Genomic DNA, 20,076 nt, shown 5'->3' on the forward strand with positions numbered 1-20,076 from the left:
GGGCTGGGTCTTGCCCACGGTCACACCTGGGTCAGGGCGGAGCGTGACGTGAAGCCAGGGAGATGGCTTACGTACAGGTGTGAGACTGCATAGCTTTAAATCCTGGTGCAACATTTGTGAGCTGTGACCTCTGGCTAGTTTTTGCTTGGAGACTTCACTGTCCCCATCTGTGACATGGGGCCTCGTGGGGCTATTGTGAGGGGGCCTGGACACTCGGGACATGGTGGAGAATTGCTAACCGTGGCCTCAGACATCACATGTTAGCCCACCCTCACTCTTTGGAGCCAAAAGACACTCAGTCTTGGGCTGAGCTGTGAAGAATAAACTTTAATCTCTCTTGGGGTAGGGGCTCTAGTTCGACTGCTCTCTAGGGCATTCTAGGTGGGGTCACAGAGCCGTGCACACGCACTCGGTACAGGCAAGTGAAGCGTGGGTTCCCCCAGTTGCTCGATATCTTCACCTTGACAGCCCCAAAAGCTCGGGCAAGCTGGTTCTGCAAGAGACTCACAGACATGGAGCCATTGGCTTCCACTCTGCCTTTCCAGAGGGGTGTTTGGAAGTGGAAAGGAAGGCTCCCATTTCACAGGTGGGAAAACTGAGGCTCAGAGAGTAGAATGGACTGAAGCCACACAGGAAATTGATACTCAGGGGCTGGCATGGAAGGTGCTGAGGCCAGAAGGACGGATATACTGTGATTGAGAAAGTGTCCCAGCCTTGGGGCCCTGGTACATATGGCTGTGGGACCCCAGGGCAAATCACTGCCCCCCTTGGGGTCTCAGTTTCCCCCCTCCGAAAGATGGGAGGGTTAATATCTGCTTCCCAGGTTTGTTGTGGGCATGAAACAAGATCCTGGAGCTAGCTGGCCTGCCACCTGGTAGACGCTCAGTGAGTGCTGCCCTCTCCCGTTTTGCCCGCCCCCCCCCCCCCCCCCCCCCGCCCCAGAGGGGATGGAGCCCAGTGCAAAAGCTGGGGCCTTGGCCTTTGAGATCTCACTGGATGCTTTGAACCTCCCAGGGAATTACAAAGGGGAACCTGAGGCCTAGAGAGGAAGGGAATGGCCCAAGATCACGCAGATTTGTGGGGTCGGGGTTTGGGTCAGTGTCAGCCTGAGTCTCAAGGCCATTCTACCAGCTACCCCTTGTGTCCTACTTCTGTTCCCAACTTCCGCCCCTTCAGGCCTCCATTGGATCAGGAGCTGATAACGGGGTCTCCCAGGATGGAGACGCTAAGTTGGAAGCCAGCAACCCTGGCCCAGCGGGCCCCTCCTGTTTCACATCTGCTGTCCCTGGAGGAACTGCAGCGTGTGGGCTCCGGGGCAGGTCGGGGGAATGATGTATTGCCAGAAGCTGGATGGATCTCATCGGGGTCCCATTTTGGCCCTGGGCAGTAGCTCCATGCTCTGAGCCTCAGTTTCCTCACTTGTCAAGTGAGCTAGTGACAGTTGTACACCCCCGAGGCTACTGGGGCGACAAAATGGGGTTCCCTGGGGAAAAGCCCTGCACATGGTGTACGTTCAATATGTGCTCGACATGGGCAGCTTTTCTCCGGTACCTGGAGCTGAAACATCTGAATGATGTTTTCCGGCTGAAACTGAAATGCCCCCAGGAACACCTCCTCCCTGGGAGACCCTTCCATGCCCTGTAGAATCAGAACCAAGGAGAAAGTATCAGGTACGGGGAGGGCCTTCAGAGGGTGCTGCCCCTCTCCAGCTGAGACTTGCTTACCTCCCAGGATGGGGAACTCCCTACCTCTTGGGGCATCATTCCACTGCAGCACAGAATAATGGATAGGAAAGAGTACTTGACTGGGAATCAAAAGCCTGAGGGTCCTCTTCTAACTCTGTCACTGACTTGTAGGATTTGAGTGTTTCCCTGACCCTTTTCTGGACCTCAGTTCCTTTGTCAATGGTCTCTGAAGACCAAACTGGCTCTGAAAAGCTTGGCTTGATATAAAATAGCTGCTTATCGCCCATCCTCAAAGGCTGTGATCAGCTCTGAACCCGGCCACCCTCAGCCTTGACAAAGCCTCAGCCAGCCTCTCTAGCCTGGTGGGTTGTGCAGATGGAGTGCCCGGAGTCCCACCATATGAGGCTGTCCCCTTAGCCAAGCCTTGCTCCCTGCTGGGGCGTGCTCACGTAAATGACGAAGTCCTTGGGAGCGGTGTCCAGGCTGCCCGACAGTGAGATGGTCTTGGGGATGTGCTGCAGTGTCAGGTTGGACAGGTAGACCTTCTGGGCCAGTCGGATGGTCACCTGGCCTCGGTCCCCGGAGAAGGCCCAGCAGTTGCCAGGTGTCATGTTGGGCTGGAAGGGGCAGGTGCAATGGGGGCCATGCTGGGTGGGTGGGTGAAGGTGAATTCCTTGTCCCACCCTGGCTCACCTAGATCTCTTTGCCTCCTGGATGAGCCAGATCCTTCCATCTACAAAGCTTAGGTCAAGCACCACCAACTCCAGGAAGCTCCCCTGACTGCCGGCAGCAAGAATGAGCCTTCCGCTCAGCCCGGCACAGGGAGGACAGGAGCCTGCTTGGGGCCGTGAGGGTTCCTTGACCCTCAGGTCTTGAGGCATGGGTGGCGGGCCCCTTCCGGTGCCGAAGCAGGCTGTCCCTTCCCTGCCCCTGCCCCGTCTCTGTGTTGTGTTTTTACCTCTCCCCCTACCCCAGGGCCCCACCCCCTTTGCGCACACCCCCAGTGTCCACTTCCAGGTCCTGCTCCCAGAACCCTGACCACACCCCTGCCACCCTCTCCTCATCCCCCCAGCCCCCCTGCCTCGAGGATCACGTCCGGGGGCTGCGCATAGTTCCACAGCCGGATCCAGTTCCAGTAGGAGCGAGCCTTGTCGTGGTTGTACGTGGCTGACGTTTGCTCAAAGTCGATGGAGGCCCCTGTTTGGGAGGGAGGGTCTGGTTGGGCACTGACTATGTGCCAGGCGAGCGCTTTGGGTGAGCCACTGGCCCTCTCTGGACTTCGGTGTTCTCTGGGAAATGGGAGTAAGAAGAGCAGCAACAACAGGAATGCTAACATTCACCTCCTGGCGTTGCTGTGAGGAGCAAAGGAGTTAACCCAGCGAAGTCCTTCCCTCAGAGCCTCATTAATGACAGCCTCCTCATTATTCTGATGGCTGTCGTTAGGCCTATTGCACAGAGGAGGGCACTCCTGCCCTGAGAGCTTAAGCCCATGCCCTCTGACCCCACATGCCCTTGGGCCCGGGCCAGTCCACCCTGCCCGCCCTGCCTCGCCTCCTTCCGCCTGCCCCTCGCATGCTCCTGCTGCCTCCCCACAGGGGTACCTTCACTTGGGCTCCCCTGGGTCGGGAGTACTTTTCCCTCCTGGCCAGGTCTCAACTCAAACGTCCTCCCACACCGCCCTCTGCCCGGGGCCCCTCTCTCCCAGCCACCTGCTCTGGTTTTCCACAGCACTGATTCCCACCCACAACTGTTCTCCCTGACGTGGGGCAGGTGCGGCTCTGCTGGCCTCTGGGTCTGGAGGATGGTGAGTGGGTAGAGGGGTCATGGGGGGCCTTCTCTCCCTGCCTCAGCCCCCCTTTCGAGACAACAGAAAATTGTAGCAAGAGAACCATCTGGGGGCCAGAGGTTAGCTCTGACCGTGAACTTCCCAGCAGCAGAGAGTGCACCAGACCAGAACTGAAATCCATCCTCTGAAGAGTTTCTGGGGAAACTTGATGCGGGCAGACTGTTGCGGTGTGGGGGGTGAGGGGTGAGGGGGAGTCACTTACCTATAGATTTTAGGGCAAAGTCTGGCTTTTCAATAAAATCTCCTTGTATCATCTTCATTATTTTCTGGGCAAGTTTTTCCTGAGGAGGCAGAAAACACAGGCTGTGTGCTGATGTGTTCTGACAGGTCACGTCCACGCGTGTGTTCACACCAAGTGACAGGTGACTGCAGGAACTCTCTTGTCCTGAACTGTTTACCCCTGCCTGTGGAGACCGTGGCTGGTCCTGGCAGAAGACCACCCAGTCACCCCACTGTGAGGAGGCCCAGGTGACACAGAGCCATCCCTACCCCCCTGCCCACTGGGTTTCTTCGGTGCTTCCACGTGCATCATGACAGGCTGTTGCACTTGGGACAGGACTCTTAGTGAAGAGGCAGGGGGTCTGGAGTCAGACAAACTTTTACTGCTGTGGGGCTTTGGGCTAGTTATCGCCCCTCTGAATCTTGGCCTTCTTTGTTGTTTTTTTTTTTTTAAGATTTTCTTTATTTATTTGACAGAGAGAGACACAGTGAAAGCAGGAACACAAGCAGGGGGAGTGGGAGAGGGAGAAGCAGGCTTCCTGCGGAGCAGGGAGCCCGATGCGGGGCTCGATCCCAGGACCCGGGATCATGACCTGAGCCGAAGGCAGACGCTTAACGACTGAGCCACCCAGGTGCCCCGATCACCCCCATTTTAAAGATAAGAATATTAAGGCACAAAAGGTAATGTGTGCAAGGTCACACAGCTGGTAAGAGGCAGAGCCAGGCAGTTTGGTCCCAGTGTTTGGGCCCTTAGCTACTACACTCTCCTGCCAGATAAAGACTGCAAAGCACTTAGCACAGTTGATACTCAGTAAATGCTGGCTATTATTTTTATTAGTCTCTTCAAAACTGTGGCAGATTGTATCTCCCCAAAATGGCCACAACAAAGTCTCCTGTAACACACTTTTCTCTCAATATGACTTTGATACTCTGTCTGTTGAGAGGTGGGCCCGTGGCTCTGGCAGAGGTGATGTCATGTGACTTCTGGACTAAGTCTAAAAGGGGGTACAGCTCTACTTGGTTCTCTGGGGACGCTCACTCTTGGAAGCCAGCTACCATGCTGTGAGGAAGCCCACACAACACTAAGAACACATGTATGAGTGCTTTAGTCAACAGCCCTGAGTTCCCAGCTGATAACCAATATCAACTTCTAGACATGTGAGTGAAGATGCTTTCAGATGGGTCCAGATAGAGTTACCAAGTCACCCCAGCCTTCAAGTCTTCCCAGGTGAGCCTCAGGCATCGTGGAGCAGTGACAAACCATCCCCACTGCATCCTATTTGAATCCCTGACCCACAGAATCTCTGAGCATAATAAAATGATTGTTTAGCACCACCAAGTTTTGGAGCAGTTTGTTGTGTGGCAGTAGTAACTAGACTAGCCACAGGGTTGCAGGGCAGTGATTATGATTTGTTTTGTTGATGTGGAAACTCAGAAAGTTTGGTGACCTGCCTAAGCTCCAAAAGGTAAGAAAAGATATTGCATCCATAAAACAAGAATAGAAATCTATGAAAAGGAACACCCAGAAAGAAGAAAAAAAAGAAAATTCTTAGGAATTCAGAATATATTAACAAAAACGAAAAACCCAGTAGAAGTTTTGGTAGATAAAGCTGAGATTATGTTCTCAATTTCAGAACAAACAAAGAGAAGAAAACAGGGAGAAATGGAAGAAAATAGAGGATGAGTTCAGGAATTTAACATCCAAATAAAAGGAGCTTCAAAAATGAGAATAAAACAAATATGGCTGGGGGGGAAACACCCATTTAATCACATGAGTAAAGAACACTTTTTAGGACTAAAGGACATGAGTTTCCAGATTGTAATGGCCCCAAGTGTAGCCAGCCCATAGGCAAATTATCATGACATTTAAGATGTAAGGTGAGATGTAGGGCTTCCAGGTAAGATGTAATAAGTTACAGAGGATCAATGCTCCGAATAAAAACAACTAGGAAAGGCCATATAGTTTACTAAATCATATTTTAAAGCCACCACTGAGCTATGGGAGCAATGAGAACCAGAGGGATTAAAAGTATAGAGAGGAGAGACCCATTCTGAAATCCGCTAACAATATTTTAATCCCTGGGGGCATTTGATAATTCTGGGCATGAGCTGAAGACGTGGATTTAGGCTGAACAAGGGCTGCTACTGGTGAAAGAGAAAGCAGCAAAGATTTTAACAGTCACACAGGACTAAAAAGACAAAATTGGAGACTTGATGAGCCTCAAACCTGAACAGTTTTCCCTATAAGATGTTAACTGAAACCCAGAACTATGGAAGGGGCTAAAGAGCTACCTTGAAAACTTCTGAAAGACAGAGTAAAACTTCCCAGTCTCACAACGCTTGGGAAACCAAGTCCCTTTCAGTGAGGGGACCTCAAAACAAAATAAGCAAGAGATTAAAGCCCTAGAAAAGTCTTCTTAGTATATATCAGAATCATTTGGAGGGCTTGTTGAAACACAGATGGTTGGTTTCCATCTTCAGTAGGTCTGAGGAGGGCCCATTGATTTGTATTTCTAATATTTTCCCAGGTAATGCTGATGCTGCTGATATGGGGGTCACACTCTGAGAACCACTGCCCTAGGGGGAGTGGTGAATCAATACTCAGAAGCTTTAGCTGCACCTGAAGGCACTAAACCAATTATGGACACAATTAGAGGCTGAGAATCCAAGCTTGCCCCTGGCAGAGAAGGTTACCCCTGGGGTCAGAGATTTTGAATTGATGCAGGGTTGGAAGACAAAATTGGAGACTTGAGAAGCCTCAGACATATGCTCAGTCTTTCCCATCAAGACATCTACCAAAAGTTTGAAGCTGCATGGGCATGACATTGAAGGGTTAAGCTGAAACCTCTGACTAAGTCTTATACAAATTGCAATCCAGGTCTGAACCAGCACAATGAAGATCTACATAGAGGTGATCAGTGTATTCATCTTCCTTACAAAGAAAAGGGAGAACTCTCTCTAGTTGAAGTTATAATTATCCGGCGCATACAGTTCTTTTGTATACAATGTCCAGAAAAACACTAAAAAATTTCTGGACATGAAGATACAAGACCATATGATTGATACTCCAAAGAAAATCAGATAATAGAGAAAGACCATAGATGATCCAAATATTGGATTTAGCAGACAAGGATTTAAAAATATCTATGACAAAATGTTAAATAAAAGAAAAAATGGACACCATAGATGAGATGTTAGAGAATTTCACCACAGAATTAAAATTTATGAAAAAGAATCAAATATATATTCTAGAACTAAACAATGCAACGTATGAAATTAAGAACTTACTGGAAAAAGTTTAATAGTAGATTGGACAGAACAGAATACAAGATCATTAGTGAACCTGAAGAAATGTGAATAGAAAACATCAAAAACTTAAGCACATAGAGAAAAAGAATGAAAATCAAACACACCAGGTAATAGCATAGGAATTATGTGGAACACACTCTAAAATTCTAGCATAGATGTAATTGGAGTCCCAGGAGAGGAGATAGATAGTGGGGAGGAAATAATATTTTAAGACATAATATATTAAGACATAATAAAAACAATATTTTAAGACATAAACAAGGAATTTAAAAAACTACTGAAAAACATCAACCCATAGATCCAATAAGCTCAGCAACCCCACCCCAAGCAAGTTAAATATAGAACACTGGAAATAAAAAGAACATCCTACAAACTCCCAGAGATAGGAAAAAAAAAAAAACAGATCATACTCAAAGGACCAATAATAGCACTATTACACTTCTCAACAGCAACAGTATAACTAAAACACAATAGTGGAATTCTTTCGAAAATTTTAGGGGAAACTTTCCTATCTAGAATTCTACACGCAGCCCAACTACCAATCAAATGCAAGGGTAAAATAAAGATATTTTCAAATGTGCAAGTTCTAAGCAAATTAGTACGTCTCCTATTTCACTCTCTTCCAGGAAGTTGTTGGGGGATGTGCTCCAACAAAACTTGAGAAATAGGAAAAAAGGCATTAAACAAAGAGAGAAGTCAGATGTTTGGGAGCAGAATGGCCAGGATCTCACCTCGTCTGACATGGCTTCCATCAACTGGAGCTTGGCGATGAGCTGGGTCATGTTACCTCGGAGGTCCTGGATTTCCCCAGTGTGATGCCGCACCTTCTCCTGGTACATTCTTAGGAGGAAGGAGATAAAACATGGACCAACTGATTTGTGATGCTGCTATTGTCACCCTCAGCTTCTACTTTTGTCAGTCAGCCCACAAAGAATTAGCCTCAGATTTGCTCACTCTCCTGGGCCCATCTCTGGCCCCACCCAGCAGGTTCTTATCTCTAAAATATTACTCATGCTCTTCCTCTTACTTGGAATATTTTTAAATTCAACTTACTCCTTCCAAATATTCGAGTATTTTGTTTGCGATTAAGGATGCTGCCACCAGGTGGTAACTTGTTGGTTAAAATTTCTCCTCAGCTACCATTTGCTGAGGGCTAAACTTAGGCCAGGAATTATTCAGGACAGTTTACAACTTCTTTAATATTGATAATTACCCAGAGCACGGTGGGTGTTATGCCTCATCTCATAAATGAGAAGTCAAAGGCCCAGAGAGGTGAAGTAACTTGCAGAAGTTTAACCATGCAGGAAGTATGGGAGCTGGGATTTAAACCTAGGTTGGTCTGACAGCAGAACCCACATTCGTAGCTAATACATCACAGGACCTAGATATAATTATGGTGTTTAGGTGATAATAAGACTATTTAGCAGATTCTTCTTACCTCAAGCTCTGCAGTGGACTATTTATGCTGTCATCCTGGTAGGGTATTGAGGAAAGCAAGGGATCTTTTTCAGATGCCCTAATCTGGGCCCAATAGAACTTTATCCATCCATTCTCCTACAACCATAAATCCATCCATTTATCCACCTTCCCATTTACTCTTCCATTCATTCACCCACCTACCATCTATCCAAAATCCAATATACCTTCCATTTTAAACCCATTCATCCACACCCATCCACCCTTCCACCCATCCACCATCCCATCCAACCACCCTTGCCCACTCATCTACTCTTCCATTTATCCAACCTTCTTTATCCATCCACCCTCCTACCCATCTAACTTACCTTACATATTGACCCTTCCACCAATCCTTTCACTTTCCCATCTATCCAACCTCTCAGCAACCATCCATCCATCCATCCACCCATCCATCCAACCATCCATCCATTTACCCACCGGTATATCCCATCTGCCCTCTCATCGGTCCATTTTCTCATCCATCCAATCTTCCATTCATCTGTCCATCTATCCCCCAGCCATTTCCCTACATCCCTACATCCATTGCCCCATCCACTCTCCCTCCATTCCACATTTCCTTCTGATCATCTGGTCAACTAACACTGATAGTGACAATCCTGTGCCCAGAGCTGAGGTGGACATCGCTGGAGTGAATCAGACCTGGCTCTGTCTTCAAGAGCTCCCAATACAGTTGGGAAAATAGTCATGATTCCAGAAGATTGCATTCATGGTTACAGAAAATTGTGGGAGGAAGGGGGAATGTCATCACCTCCACCTGTCTGAGGGAAGTGACACTTTAGCTGGATTTTGAAGTATATGAAGGAGTCTAAAAGGAGAGAAGAGGAGAGGGAGGGACAAGCTCCTCAGATCCCCTTCTCGTTAGCCCTTCTGAGACTCTTTACTGTCCTCTGACAGGGATCGATGATTTCTTCCTCCTTTCTCCCCAGGAACCACAAAGCAAATGGTCTCATTTCATTTGAGCAGAAGAACAAACTGCCTTGCATAGAGAGAAAATTGTGTTCCATCCTCACTCTCCCACTTTAAGAGGGAGATTTGGCAAAGGAAAGATAGGTAACCTCTGGGAGTAAGTGACAGGAGAGTCCTGTAAGAAGAAGGACGATTGCATCTGGTCTTTTAAAGTCACATTTTGGTGGGAGAGATGGGTTCCAGGTGGGTGGCATGGCAGAGGCAGAGATTTGGGGCTGGAATGAGTCAGGAACTGATCAGGGTCCAGATGTGGTGAGAGTGAGAGAAGCTGATGGAGGCAACATTGCTTAGTTGGGGTGAGGTTAGTCGGTGGTGGGGCCTGAAGAGCGCACACACTCACCTGCCAGACTTCCATTTTGGATGGTAAGTGCATAGAAAACATCCAGAATCCTGTGGGGCCAGGAGAATGAGAGTAAGCCATGTAAGATGAAAGGTTAAAAGCTTAAGCTCTGGCATTAAGGTATCTGGATTCAAATCCCAGCTTTGGCACTAACATTGCGCAACTTTGGAAGAACTTATTTAATCTCTCTATACCTAAATTTCCTCCTCTGTAAAATGGGAATAACAGTAATATTCACTTCATGATCAAGCGATATCATATATGCAAAGTGTCTCACATAAACCAAATAATCCATGTCCTGTCTCTGTCCCCATTCCACTGGGGAGAATTGGTGAAGAAAAGAAAATGAGATGGTCTGCCCTGCATATTATGATCTCTGTGCTGCCTGAAATCCTACCATTCAAGCCATTATCAAAAGTCTTTAAAACCTATTCATCGTTCATGATAAAACAATCAACAAACCAGGAATAGAATGGAACTCCCTCAATCTGATAAAGCCCATTTATGGAAAACCCACAGCCAATAACATACTTAATGGTAAAAGACTGGATGCTTTCTTCCTAAGGTAAGGAAGAAGACAAGTATGTATACTCTTGTTGTTTCTTTTTTTTTTTTAAGATTTTATTTATTTATTTGAGAGAGAGTGAGGGAGAGCACAAGCAGGGAAGAGGGATAAGTAGGCTCCCCGCTCGGGGAGGGAGCCCAATATGGGGCTCAATCCCAGGACCCTGGGATCATGACCTGAGCCGAAGGCAGACGCCTAACCAACTGAGCCACTGAGGCACCCTTACTCTTGCTATTTCTATTTAACATTGTCCTGAAGCTTTTAGCCAGGTCAATTAGTCAAAAAAAAAAAAAAAGAAGAAGAAAGAAAGAAAGAAAGAAAAGGCAGATGACATAACCTTGCATACAGAATCCTGAAGTATCTAAGACTGCGTGTCTTGCCCAGTGTCAGAAGTAATAAATGAATTTAGCAAAGTTTCAGGATACAAGATCAGTATGTAAAGATCAATTATATTTCTAAACACAAGCAATAAACAATCTGAAAATGAAATTAAGAAAGCAATTCCATTTACAATAGCATCTCAAAAAATAAAATACTTGGAATAAATTTAACACAAGTGCAAACCTTGCACTCTGAAAAAAACAAAACATCATTGGAGGAAATTAAAGAAGACATAGAGATACATGTCAATAATGGAAAGACAACCCATGTTCATGGATTGGAAAACTTAATATTGTTAGGGTGACACTACTCCCTGGGGCACCTGGGTGGCTCAGTTGTTAAGCGTCTGCCTTCGGCTCAGGTCATGATCCCAGGGTCCTGGGATCGGGCTCCCTGCTCAGCGGGAAGCCTGCTTTTCCCTCTCCCTCCCCCTGCTTGTGTTCCCTCTCAGCCTGTGTCTCTCTCTGTCAAATAAATAAACAAAATCTTTAAAAAAAAAAAGATGACACTACTCCCCAAATTCATCTATGAATCAAAATCCTAGTAGCCTTTTTTTAAGAAATGGAAAAATTGATCCTAAAATTCATTTGGATATGTAAAGGACTATAACTGCCCAAATAATTTAAAAAGAACAAGTTGGAGAACTCAAACTTCTGGATTTCAAAACTTACTACAAAGTTATAGCAATCAATCCAGGGTAGTACTGGCAAATAGCTAAACATATAGATCAAGGGAATAAAATTAACCGTCCAGAAATAAACCCTCACATTTATGATCAATTGATTTTCAATAAGGGTGCCAGACAATTCAATAAGGGAAAAAATAGTCTTTTCAATAAATGGAACAACTGGATATCTACATTCCAAAGAATGGAGCTGGACCCTTACCTCACACCATATGCAAAAATTAACTCAAAAATGGATCATAAACCTAAATGTAAGGGCTAAAACTATACAAATCCTGGAAGAAAAAGTGGGAGTAAGTCTTTATGGCTTTAGGTTAGGCAATAGTTTCTTGCATCTGACATTAAAGCACATATATGACAAAAGAAAATATAGATAAATTGGACTTTATCAAAATTTAAAAAATTTGGGACGCCTGGGTGGCTCAGTCAGTTAAGTGTCTGCCTTTGGGCTCAGGTCATGATCCCAGGGTCCTGGGATTGAGCCCTGCATCGGGCTCCCTGCTCCACGGGGAGTCTGCTTCTCCCTCTCCCTCTGCCTCTTCCTCAGCTTGTGTGCTCTTTCTCTCTCTCTCTCTCTCACTCTCTCAAATAAATAAATAAAATCTTTTTTAAAAAAATTTAAAAATTTGTGTCACAAAGGAAACCATCAAGAAAGTGAAAAGACAACCCACAGAATGGGAGAAAATACTTGCAAATTGTATATCTGATAAGGGACTTGTATTCAGACTACATAAGAAACCTTTACAACTCAATAATAAAAAGACAAACCAATTTAAAAATGGGCCAAGATCTGAATAGACATTTCACCAAAGAAGATCTACAAATGACCAACAAGCACATGAAAAGATGCTCAACATCGTTAGTCATTAGGGAAATGAAATAAAAACCACAGTGAGATACCACTTCACCCCCTCCCCAAATGGCTAAAATAAAAGATAATAACCAGTGTTGGTGAGGATGTGGAGAAATTGGACCCTCATAACGGTGGTGAGGGAACGTAAAATGGTGCAGCTACTTTGGAAAAAAATTTGGCAATTTCTCAGATAGTTAAGTATAGAGTTGCCTCATGACTCAGCAATTCCACTTCTAAACATAAACCCAAGAGAAATTCTTTCTTTATTTAAAGACTTTATGTATTTATTTGAGAGAGAGAGAGCCAAGCAGGGGAAATGGCAGGCAGAGGGAGAGGGAGAAGCAGACTCTCCTGCTGAGCAGGGAGCCCAATGGGGGACTCAATCCCAGCACCCTGGGATCATGACCTGAGGGACGCTCAACCAACTGAGCCACCCAGGTGCCTCTACCCAAGAGAATTTAAAACATGTCCACACAAACATTTTACAGGAAGATTCCCTGGAACATTATTAATGGTGGTCAAAAAGCAGAAACAACTATAATGTCTATCAAACAATAAATGGACAAACAAAATATGGCATATCCATACAATGGAATATTTTCAGCCATAAAAAAGGGTCAAATGCTGTTCTATGCTACACCATGGATGAACTTTGAGAACACAATGATGAGTGAAAGAAACCACCAAGACCCCATATTATTGTATGATTCTATTTATATGAAATGTCCAGAATACGCAAATCCATACAGACAGAAAGTGGATTAGTAGTTGGTCGCCTGGGTCTGGGGTGAGAGGGAACAGGAAACCAGTGATAGCGACTGGGGAATTTCTTTGTGGAGGTAGTGAAAATACTGGAATTTGATAGTGGTGATGGGTGCATGACTTTGTGAATACACTAAAAACCACTGAATTATACATGTGAAAATGGTGATCTTTATGGGATGCGAATTATATTTCAATAAAGCCATTATTTTAAAAAATCTTATTTGTTGGGTTAAGTTTCCTAGGAATTTCTAATTTCCTAGGAAATTCTGCACACACACACCCTCACCCAAGTCCACTTCCCTGGGCCAGTATGCTTGAGTGGAGGGAGGAGATCCCTTTGCCTGGGAAAGTAAAGCTGTGATGTGGGAGGTGGGTAGCAATGGTCGGAAGGAGGCCACAGAAAACTCAGAAATAAGTAATAACGATCATACCATGGTTGGGGGAGAACTTTACAGTTTTCAAGGCTTTTCTTAGTTTTCAAAAAATTTCCTTGGTCATCAGTTAATTTACTCCTCACAGCAACACTCATTAGACAGATGGGGAAACTGAGGCTCCTAGAAGGTCACTGTCTTGCCCAGGGTCACATCGTCAGTGTCAGAACCTTCACTCTTTCCCTCCCCAGGTTGGGCGAGAGCTCAGGGATACCTCTACCTGGGGCAGGGCCCTGGAGACGTACCAAAAGCACAGAGGACCAGAACACCTGTCTTTTCCACGAGCTTCTGGAAGAACTGCTTGCATCTGGAAGAGAAAGAAGCAGCAGTCAAGGTGAAGAGGGGCTTTGCACAGGCTAGCAAGTCCTGGCCTGGCCCTTGCCCTTTTCCCACCCGGAAGGGCAGGACCCACCCTGGGCAGTGAGACACCCCCTCCAAGATGCTGACTGAGTCCTAGGGCTGCACAGCATCACAGGGGAAAGAAAGCTCTCACCCCCGTATCTGGGGCCGTCAGAGATCCACTCACAGGGGTCACCCACATCCTTTTCACACGCTTTCTCCATCTACAAACTGTTCCCTCACTTCTGTCCTGGTGAGCGCATCCTTCAGAATTCAGCACAAAAGAACGTCCCCTCCTCCTATGACCTCCAGAGTCAACACCAGCCTCCTCCCCTTGCCACTGGTTTGGTGTCTGCCTGCCTTCCCCCGACTGGGAGCTCAAGAGTGGTGAGGGTCAAGTCTGGGCCCAGAGTAGGCATTAAGATGTTTAGAATGCAAACTCTAAGGGAATGAATGAGGTGAAAAGCTCTGCAGGAATTCGGAGGAGTTTGCATGGACCAGAAGGGTGAAGGGAAAGGATGGGACAGGCATTCCAGGCAGGGAAAAACAGCATGTGCCAAGGTACTGGGGCAGAAATAGGAATAGCAGGCCCAGGGGGTGAGAACCCTAGCCTTGCCGGCCCCACGGATCCACAGCAGGACGCATAATGAGGCGGCTCAGAGAGGAAGCATGGGAAAGGATTCCAGAAGGCTGCAGGTGAAGGAGGGAGCCCCAGGGGGTTCTGAGGCGAGAGCTATGATAAAAGCCAGGTTTGGGATGGCTTCTTTGGTCTGGTGATCTCACCTGCAGGTACTGAACAGAATCTGGCGAACCTGAGTCCTCAAGAAGCAGGCCAGGCTGGTGATCCAGGCTGCAGGGGAGGCAGGAGGGCGGTGAGCAGCTGCACCCTTGTTCTTACCCTACAAAGCCTTGCAGGGGGTGAGGCCCTCTTGCTGGGAGACCCTCTCAATTTTCTAATCAAGCCCAGGGTAACCCTGCTCTGCTTATGGGTAAGCGCCAGCGCAGAGGGAGGACGGGTGCTAGAGGTGAGCATGGCTTGCGACCAGCAGTTAATAGCTACCTAACAGCGACTCGGGAGCACAACAAGTCTGGGATGTGCCCCTGCCCATTCCCAGACCCTGGGAGTTTCTCAAGGGCAGGTCCTTGTCTGGTTTATCCTTGGCGGCCTGGTGTTGCCCAGCAGGGAGCTAGATAAAAAGTTGGGATTCAGGAATAGATAAGTAGGTGGGACAGAATGATGAGACCACGGCTCATGGACAGAAGAATGGACAGAAGAACGATGAGGCCACGGCTTGGAAGGTGGCTGAATAGGAAGACAGATGAGAGGATGGGCAGATGGAAGGCTAGCTAGAAGGATGGACGGGTGGCTGCCTGGGTGGGTGTGAATATCAGCAGGTAAAGGAACGGGGAACCTGATGGTCGATTCGGTGAATGGTTGACTGGCTGGCTGAAAAATAACGGGGCCCACGGATATGACAACAGATGGCTCTGTGGACAGATGATGCGAGAAATGACTGGTGATGAGTAAGTGGAGGGGCAGGTGCATGAACAGAGAAGTAGAAGACAAATCTTTAGAGTGTGGTCAGGCCACGTTTCTGAAGTGAGGGCGCGTGGCATCAAACCCTTTCCGTGACTTCACCAGCGGCCTCCTGGCCCAGGGGCCGGGATGGTGGTCGAGTAGGGGAGGGCCTGACAGTTAGCTCCTCCTCCAAACAGCGTGTCTCCCTCCTACTCCCTCTCTCCAGCCACCAAAGAGATCCTGGCTGGAATGACACCCCTGACACTTCCAGAGTTCCCTCCCTCCCCTGCAGCCTAGCAGAGGCCTTACCCGCCCCCCCCCCAGGTCAGCCTGGCCTGCGGCTGGGCCCTCTTCCCAGGCCCACGCTGAAGGCCAGGGCTGTTCTTCAGTATGTACGTACACACACACGCCAGCAGGCACTGGGTCAGGCCCAGGGCTGGGGCATTGATGCGGATAGGCAACACGAAGGCATCACCTGCAGAGAGCATGGGGCTGTCATGTCAGTGCCAGCCTTGGGGACATGGTGCCTTGCAGACACCAGGGGAGCACCCTGAGCTTGGGGCGGCCGTCCCTGCTTCCCACCCCGCCCCCCACTGGGTGACCCCGGGGTGCCCATCTGGGCATCTCTGAGCCTCGGCCCCTTACTGTTCACGAAGACCCTGGGGCTCCCCCTCCCCTCCCTGCTCACTCGTGTTTGACAAAGTGTCCTCTGTTATCCTGCAGGCGTTCCGGCTTCTTGAGGCGAGCCTGGGGACGACAAGACTCAGAATCGCATTTTATAATTTTCAAGAAACGCAGTGTCCCCGTGTTGCAGATTGAGAGACTGAGGCGCAGAGAGGTTTGCCCGAGACCGCCAGCCTGTGAATCAGGGACACACCCAGGGCTGACTGACCCCAGACCCAAGTCTCTTTTGAGGAAAGGACTCCGTCTGCTGTGGTAGTCACCGGTGGTTATCAGCCAAAAGCCAGTCCCTCCCCTTGCTGGCAGGAGGCTGGTTTTGGTGCCTTGTCCCCTCCTACCCCGCCCGTGTGCTTTTGGATGATCCTGATTGCTCTCAGCCTGCTCTAGGACTCCCAGTGCCTTTGCTGTGGTGGGCTCGGTGGGGGCAGGTCCGCAGGGGTGAGGGGTGGGGGTGGGTTGGGTATTGAGGTCTGGCACTTGCGGAAAAGGCTTTCTCGTCGCTAAAATGAGACCCACGGGAAACAAGGCCCACTCTCCTTGCACCTAGACAGCCAAGCTTCTCCAGGCCCCTGGAACTGTGGTAGCCAGCTCTGACAGCGGGGAGGTCAACAGGAAGAGCAAAAAGATGGCAGGGACCTGGGTCTCAGGGGACATTGCAGACACGCAGCATTGACGTGCTCTGGAGCCATCCACCTCTTGGGACCTCTTGGTGCGTGAGATAACAAATTTTTATTTATTTCTTAAAACAATGGTCTCCAAACATTGATTATTATACCCTCCCCCAATGTATTTATGTTTATTCCTTAAGAAATTATATATATAACACTACATATATATTATTTACTCTTTCAAATGTGCAAATTTATTTATACATTCTTGAGTAATAGAAATTAAAAGAGGGTGAGCTAAAAATATATACACTGGAGTTCTAGTAAGTTCTCCCCTTCACCCCAGGGGATTGTTTTGGATACCCTCTTGGGATATACGCCCCGTTTTGGGGGCCCAGCGGTAGGCAGGTAGATGGCAGAGGCGCGCATTTCCCCACTTACCGCCGTCTCCCTCGCTAGCCTGAGACCTCCACGGGAGCAGGGAGCACACCCGCTGGGTGCAGCCCGTGTCCCCGGCACCCTGCCCAGTGCCCGCACACAGTAGGTGCTCAATAAGCACGTGTTGGGGATGACTGCCCCTCCACCCCCTTGGCGGGGAGATTTTAGGAAAGCCACCATCAGACCTCCCCGACCTCAGCTGCTGCCTCCATGAAGGCCGTGGGTCGTGCCCACTCACCTCCAGGGGAGAGGGCAGAGGGCAAGCGTTTTGTAAACTGCAAAGAACCGGGCAGGGGGAGGGGCTGCCGTCCTCACCTCCTGGGCCTGACATCCTCGGGCGGGTCACACAGGTCCCCGGGGCTCCTTGAGGACCGTGGCATCGATTTTCTTCTCTAGGAAATCTGGGGGGGTCGGTGGTGTGGGGGCTCTCTGGGAGTCAGCGAGGGGGAAGCGGCTGCCACTGCTGCCACTTCCTAGCGTTCCCTGGAAGGTGCCACACGGGATCTCGCCAGGTCAAGCGGAGCTGTGGGCACTGTGACCTCATAGAGCAGGGGGCGGGGGGGCGGGGTCTCTGCCCAGTCTCCAGCTTGGCCCTGGAACTCCCCCTTGGACGGACACATTGTGACCCACTTTCCACTTTCAAGATGAGTAAATTGAGGCCCCAGGACAGGAAGGGCCATGCCAGGATCTCAGGGGCTGTGCACGAGCCAGAGCGGAGGCTCCAAGGTCCAGGCCAGGCTTTTTCGTGCCCCCAGCTCCTTCCCTGCTCCAAGGTTCCCAGACTTGCCACCTGCCTAAGCACCTGCTTAGGCTGTACGTGAAGGCATCTTATATGCGAGTCTGCTCACCGGTGGATGTCTCGCAGAACACAAAATGATGTATGTGCTGTTGTTTTAATAAAGTTCTACATTTCCTGGAGACAAATAAAAGCATAATAGAGTGGAAATGTCTGGCTATGTTTTTTTTCCTGTCAGCCCTGCTGATGGAGAGTTTATTCAGATTATGAAGCTAAAAGGAACTCCTTTTGCCCCTGGGTGGCAGTTACTCAAATTGTAGGCTAAGTTCCAGTGGTAAGACGAAGATTCGCCCCTTGGGAAAGCCTGCATACTAACACCTGAACGTGGGGCCGTGTTAGGTTACAAGACGAAGGTGATTTGGAGCTTGCTGATGGGATTAAGCTCGCTAACCAACTGACCTTGAGATAGAAGAATATCCTAGTTTATCAGGCGGGCCCGGTGTCATAAGGGTCTGGTAAATGGAAGAGGAACCCTCAGCCCAACATGCTGGTTTGAAGGTGATGAGGCCTGAAGGCAGGCCGTGAAAGCAGCCTTTGGAAGCTGGAAAAGGCCGGGAAACGAATCCTCCCCTAGAGTTTCTAGAAAGGAACAAAGTCCTGCTGATACCTTGATTTCAGCCAAGCAACATGCATGTTGGACTTCTGACTTCCAGAAATGTAATGAGTTTGTGTTTTAAGTCACTACGTTTGTAGCAATCTGTTATAGTAGCACGAGGAAACTCATACAGTACCCCTGAGAATATTCGGTGAAGGGGAAGCCCTGAAATGCTGCCACTAGGATTGGTACGAGGGTCTTTCAGTTGTTCATTCATTCATTCAACAGATATTTACTGAGCCCGTGGTATGTTCCAGGCAGGGGCTGCAGAGGTGAACGGAACCAGCTCCTGTCCCAGGTGAGGAGGGCAAAGTGGCTGGGGGAGGGCCTTGCCTGTAGCAGGTGCTCACCCAACATGCTGGCCGCTGCTGTAGGGAGGAGGAGCTGGTGAGGATCTCCCTCCCGTGTGTCCACTGGCTGTCAGTCAATATGCCCTGCGCTGGGTACGTCGAGGAAGAGGAAGTGTTCATGCCAAGAACAAACACTGAGAGTGGCTTTGGTCAATATTTGTGCCCCTTTCCACCGAGTCTGCTGTTTGCCCTGGTGACAGTGAGGGCCAGGGAGCCAGGAGTAGGCTGTGAGGGAGTACCTGGCATATGAACGGGGCAGGGGGGCTCTGTGCTTTCAGGGGAGGGCTTACTGGGCTCTGTGGTCCCGGGCAGTGCTGTGGACCCTAGTGGGGATCCAATACAGGGTGGGCTTGGGCTCTGGGCCTGATATTGGTCCTGGTGTGGAGTCGGTGGGAGCCATGAAGGGCTCTGGAGTGGGGAAAGGTTCCAAGTCCCTTTGTGCCTATACTCCAGCTGAGCCATGCAGAGGAGTGGACAGGCTTTCCCTGCCGTTATGCTACCACTTCCCGTGCACAGTAAATGCACAAACACATACAAATTCCGCCCCCACTCATGCCAAGGAACAGTCAACTATTCACCCATAGCGTCCACACACGCACCTAAACCACACACCCACAGACACACTCCGTGTACCAAGTGCACATATGCATACTGTACACAAAACTCCCATGCCTGCACTCATGTAGGTTCATGTACACAGGCAGGTACATAAACCGAGATGCCAACATGCCCGCTTCATGTACACACTCACGCACACACATTTTCCTGTGATGCTAGTCATTAGTACCTAATGCGCATGTGTGTGCATGACTGCACACACGCAACCACATACATAGAAACACACACACCCCCTCCACACACATATACAAGCTTCTTCTTGTGCACACACAGCTCCTTGGGCGCAGACAGCCAAGGCGGAGGCTGGAGTTGGTAATGCAGAAAGAGACGATGGGCTGCATCCACTGTGAGTGAAATAGGCATTTGGAGGGAGCCTGCCATATGAAGTAGCAGGGATGGGGTCATCCACACGCCCTCTCGTCTGTTGCCCTTTGAGTCAGGGTTCAGTGTGTGAGCAGGAGCAGGGCTCAGTCAGTGACTGGAGCTAGGGCTCAGGTAACCTCCTGCTCCTCCTAAAAGGGTCATGTTTCTGAGAGAGCTGAGAGGTGCCAGGCCCCAGAGGTTAGCAAGTCAGCCCCCTGATTTGGGGCATCCATGTCCTCCTGGGC

General features: G+C 48.9%; 1 protein-coding gene across 5 annotated transcripts; it reads right to left on the minus strand.

The window, feature by feature from the left end:
• Positions 1-310: 310 nt before the first annotated feature.
• Positions 311-17,593, minus strand: SUN5 (Sad1 and UNC84 domain containing 5). Of its 5 annotated transcripts, XM_027622789.2 has the most exons (14): positions 17,425-17,593; positions 16,700-16,768; positions 16,071-16,129; positions 15,783-15,857; positions 14,647-14,713; positions 13,770-13,831; positions 9,845-9,894; positions 8,498-8,532; positions 7,791-7,899; positions 3,734-3,812; positions 2,767-2,882; positions 2,135-2,302; positions 1,552-1,638; positions 311-493 (listed from the first exon to the last, which is right to left on the minus strand). In XM_027622789.2, exons 1-14 carry the CDS (start codon positions 17,487-17,489, stop codon positions 368-370), a joined length of 1,167 nt encoding a protein of 388 aa, XP_027478590.2. In that variant the 5' UTR covers positions 17,490-17,593; the 3' UTR covers positions 311-367. The 5 variants fall into 5 exon arrangements, with proteins under 5 accessions (XP_027478590.2, XP_027478591.2, XP_027478592.2 ...); XM_027622790.2 differs by lacking the exon at positions 15,783-15,857; XM_027622791.2 differs by lacking the exons at positions 15,783-15,857; positions 16,700-16,768.
• Positions 17,594-20,076: the final 2,483 nt, after the last annotated feature.

Source organism: Zalophus californianus, chromosome 8 (genome assembly GCF_009762305.2).
Source record: "Zalophus californianus isolate mZalCal1 chromosome 8, mZalCal1.pri.v2, whole genome shotgun sequence".
Classification (NCBI taxonomy): Eukaryota; Metazoa; Chordata; class Mammalia; order Carnivora; family Otariidae; genus Zalophus; species Zalophus californianus.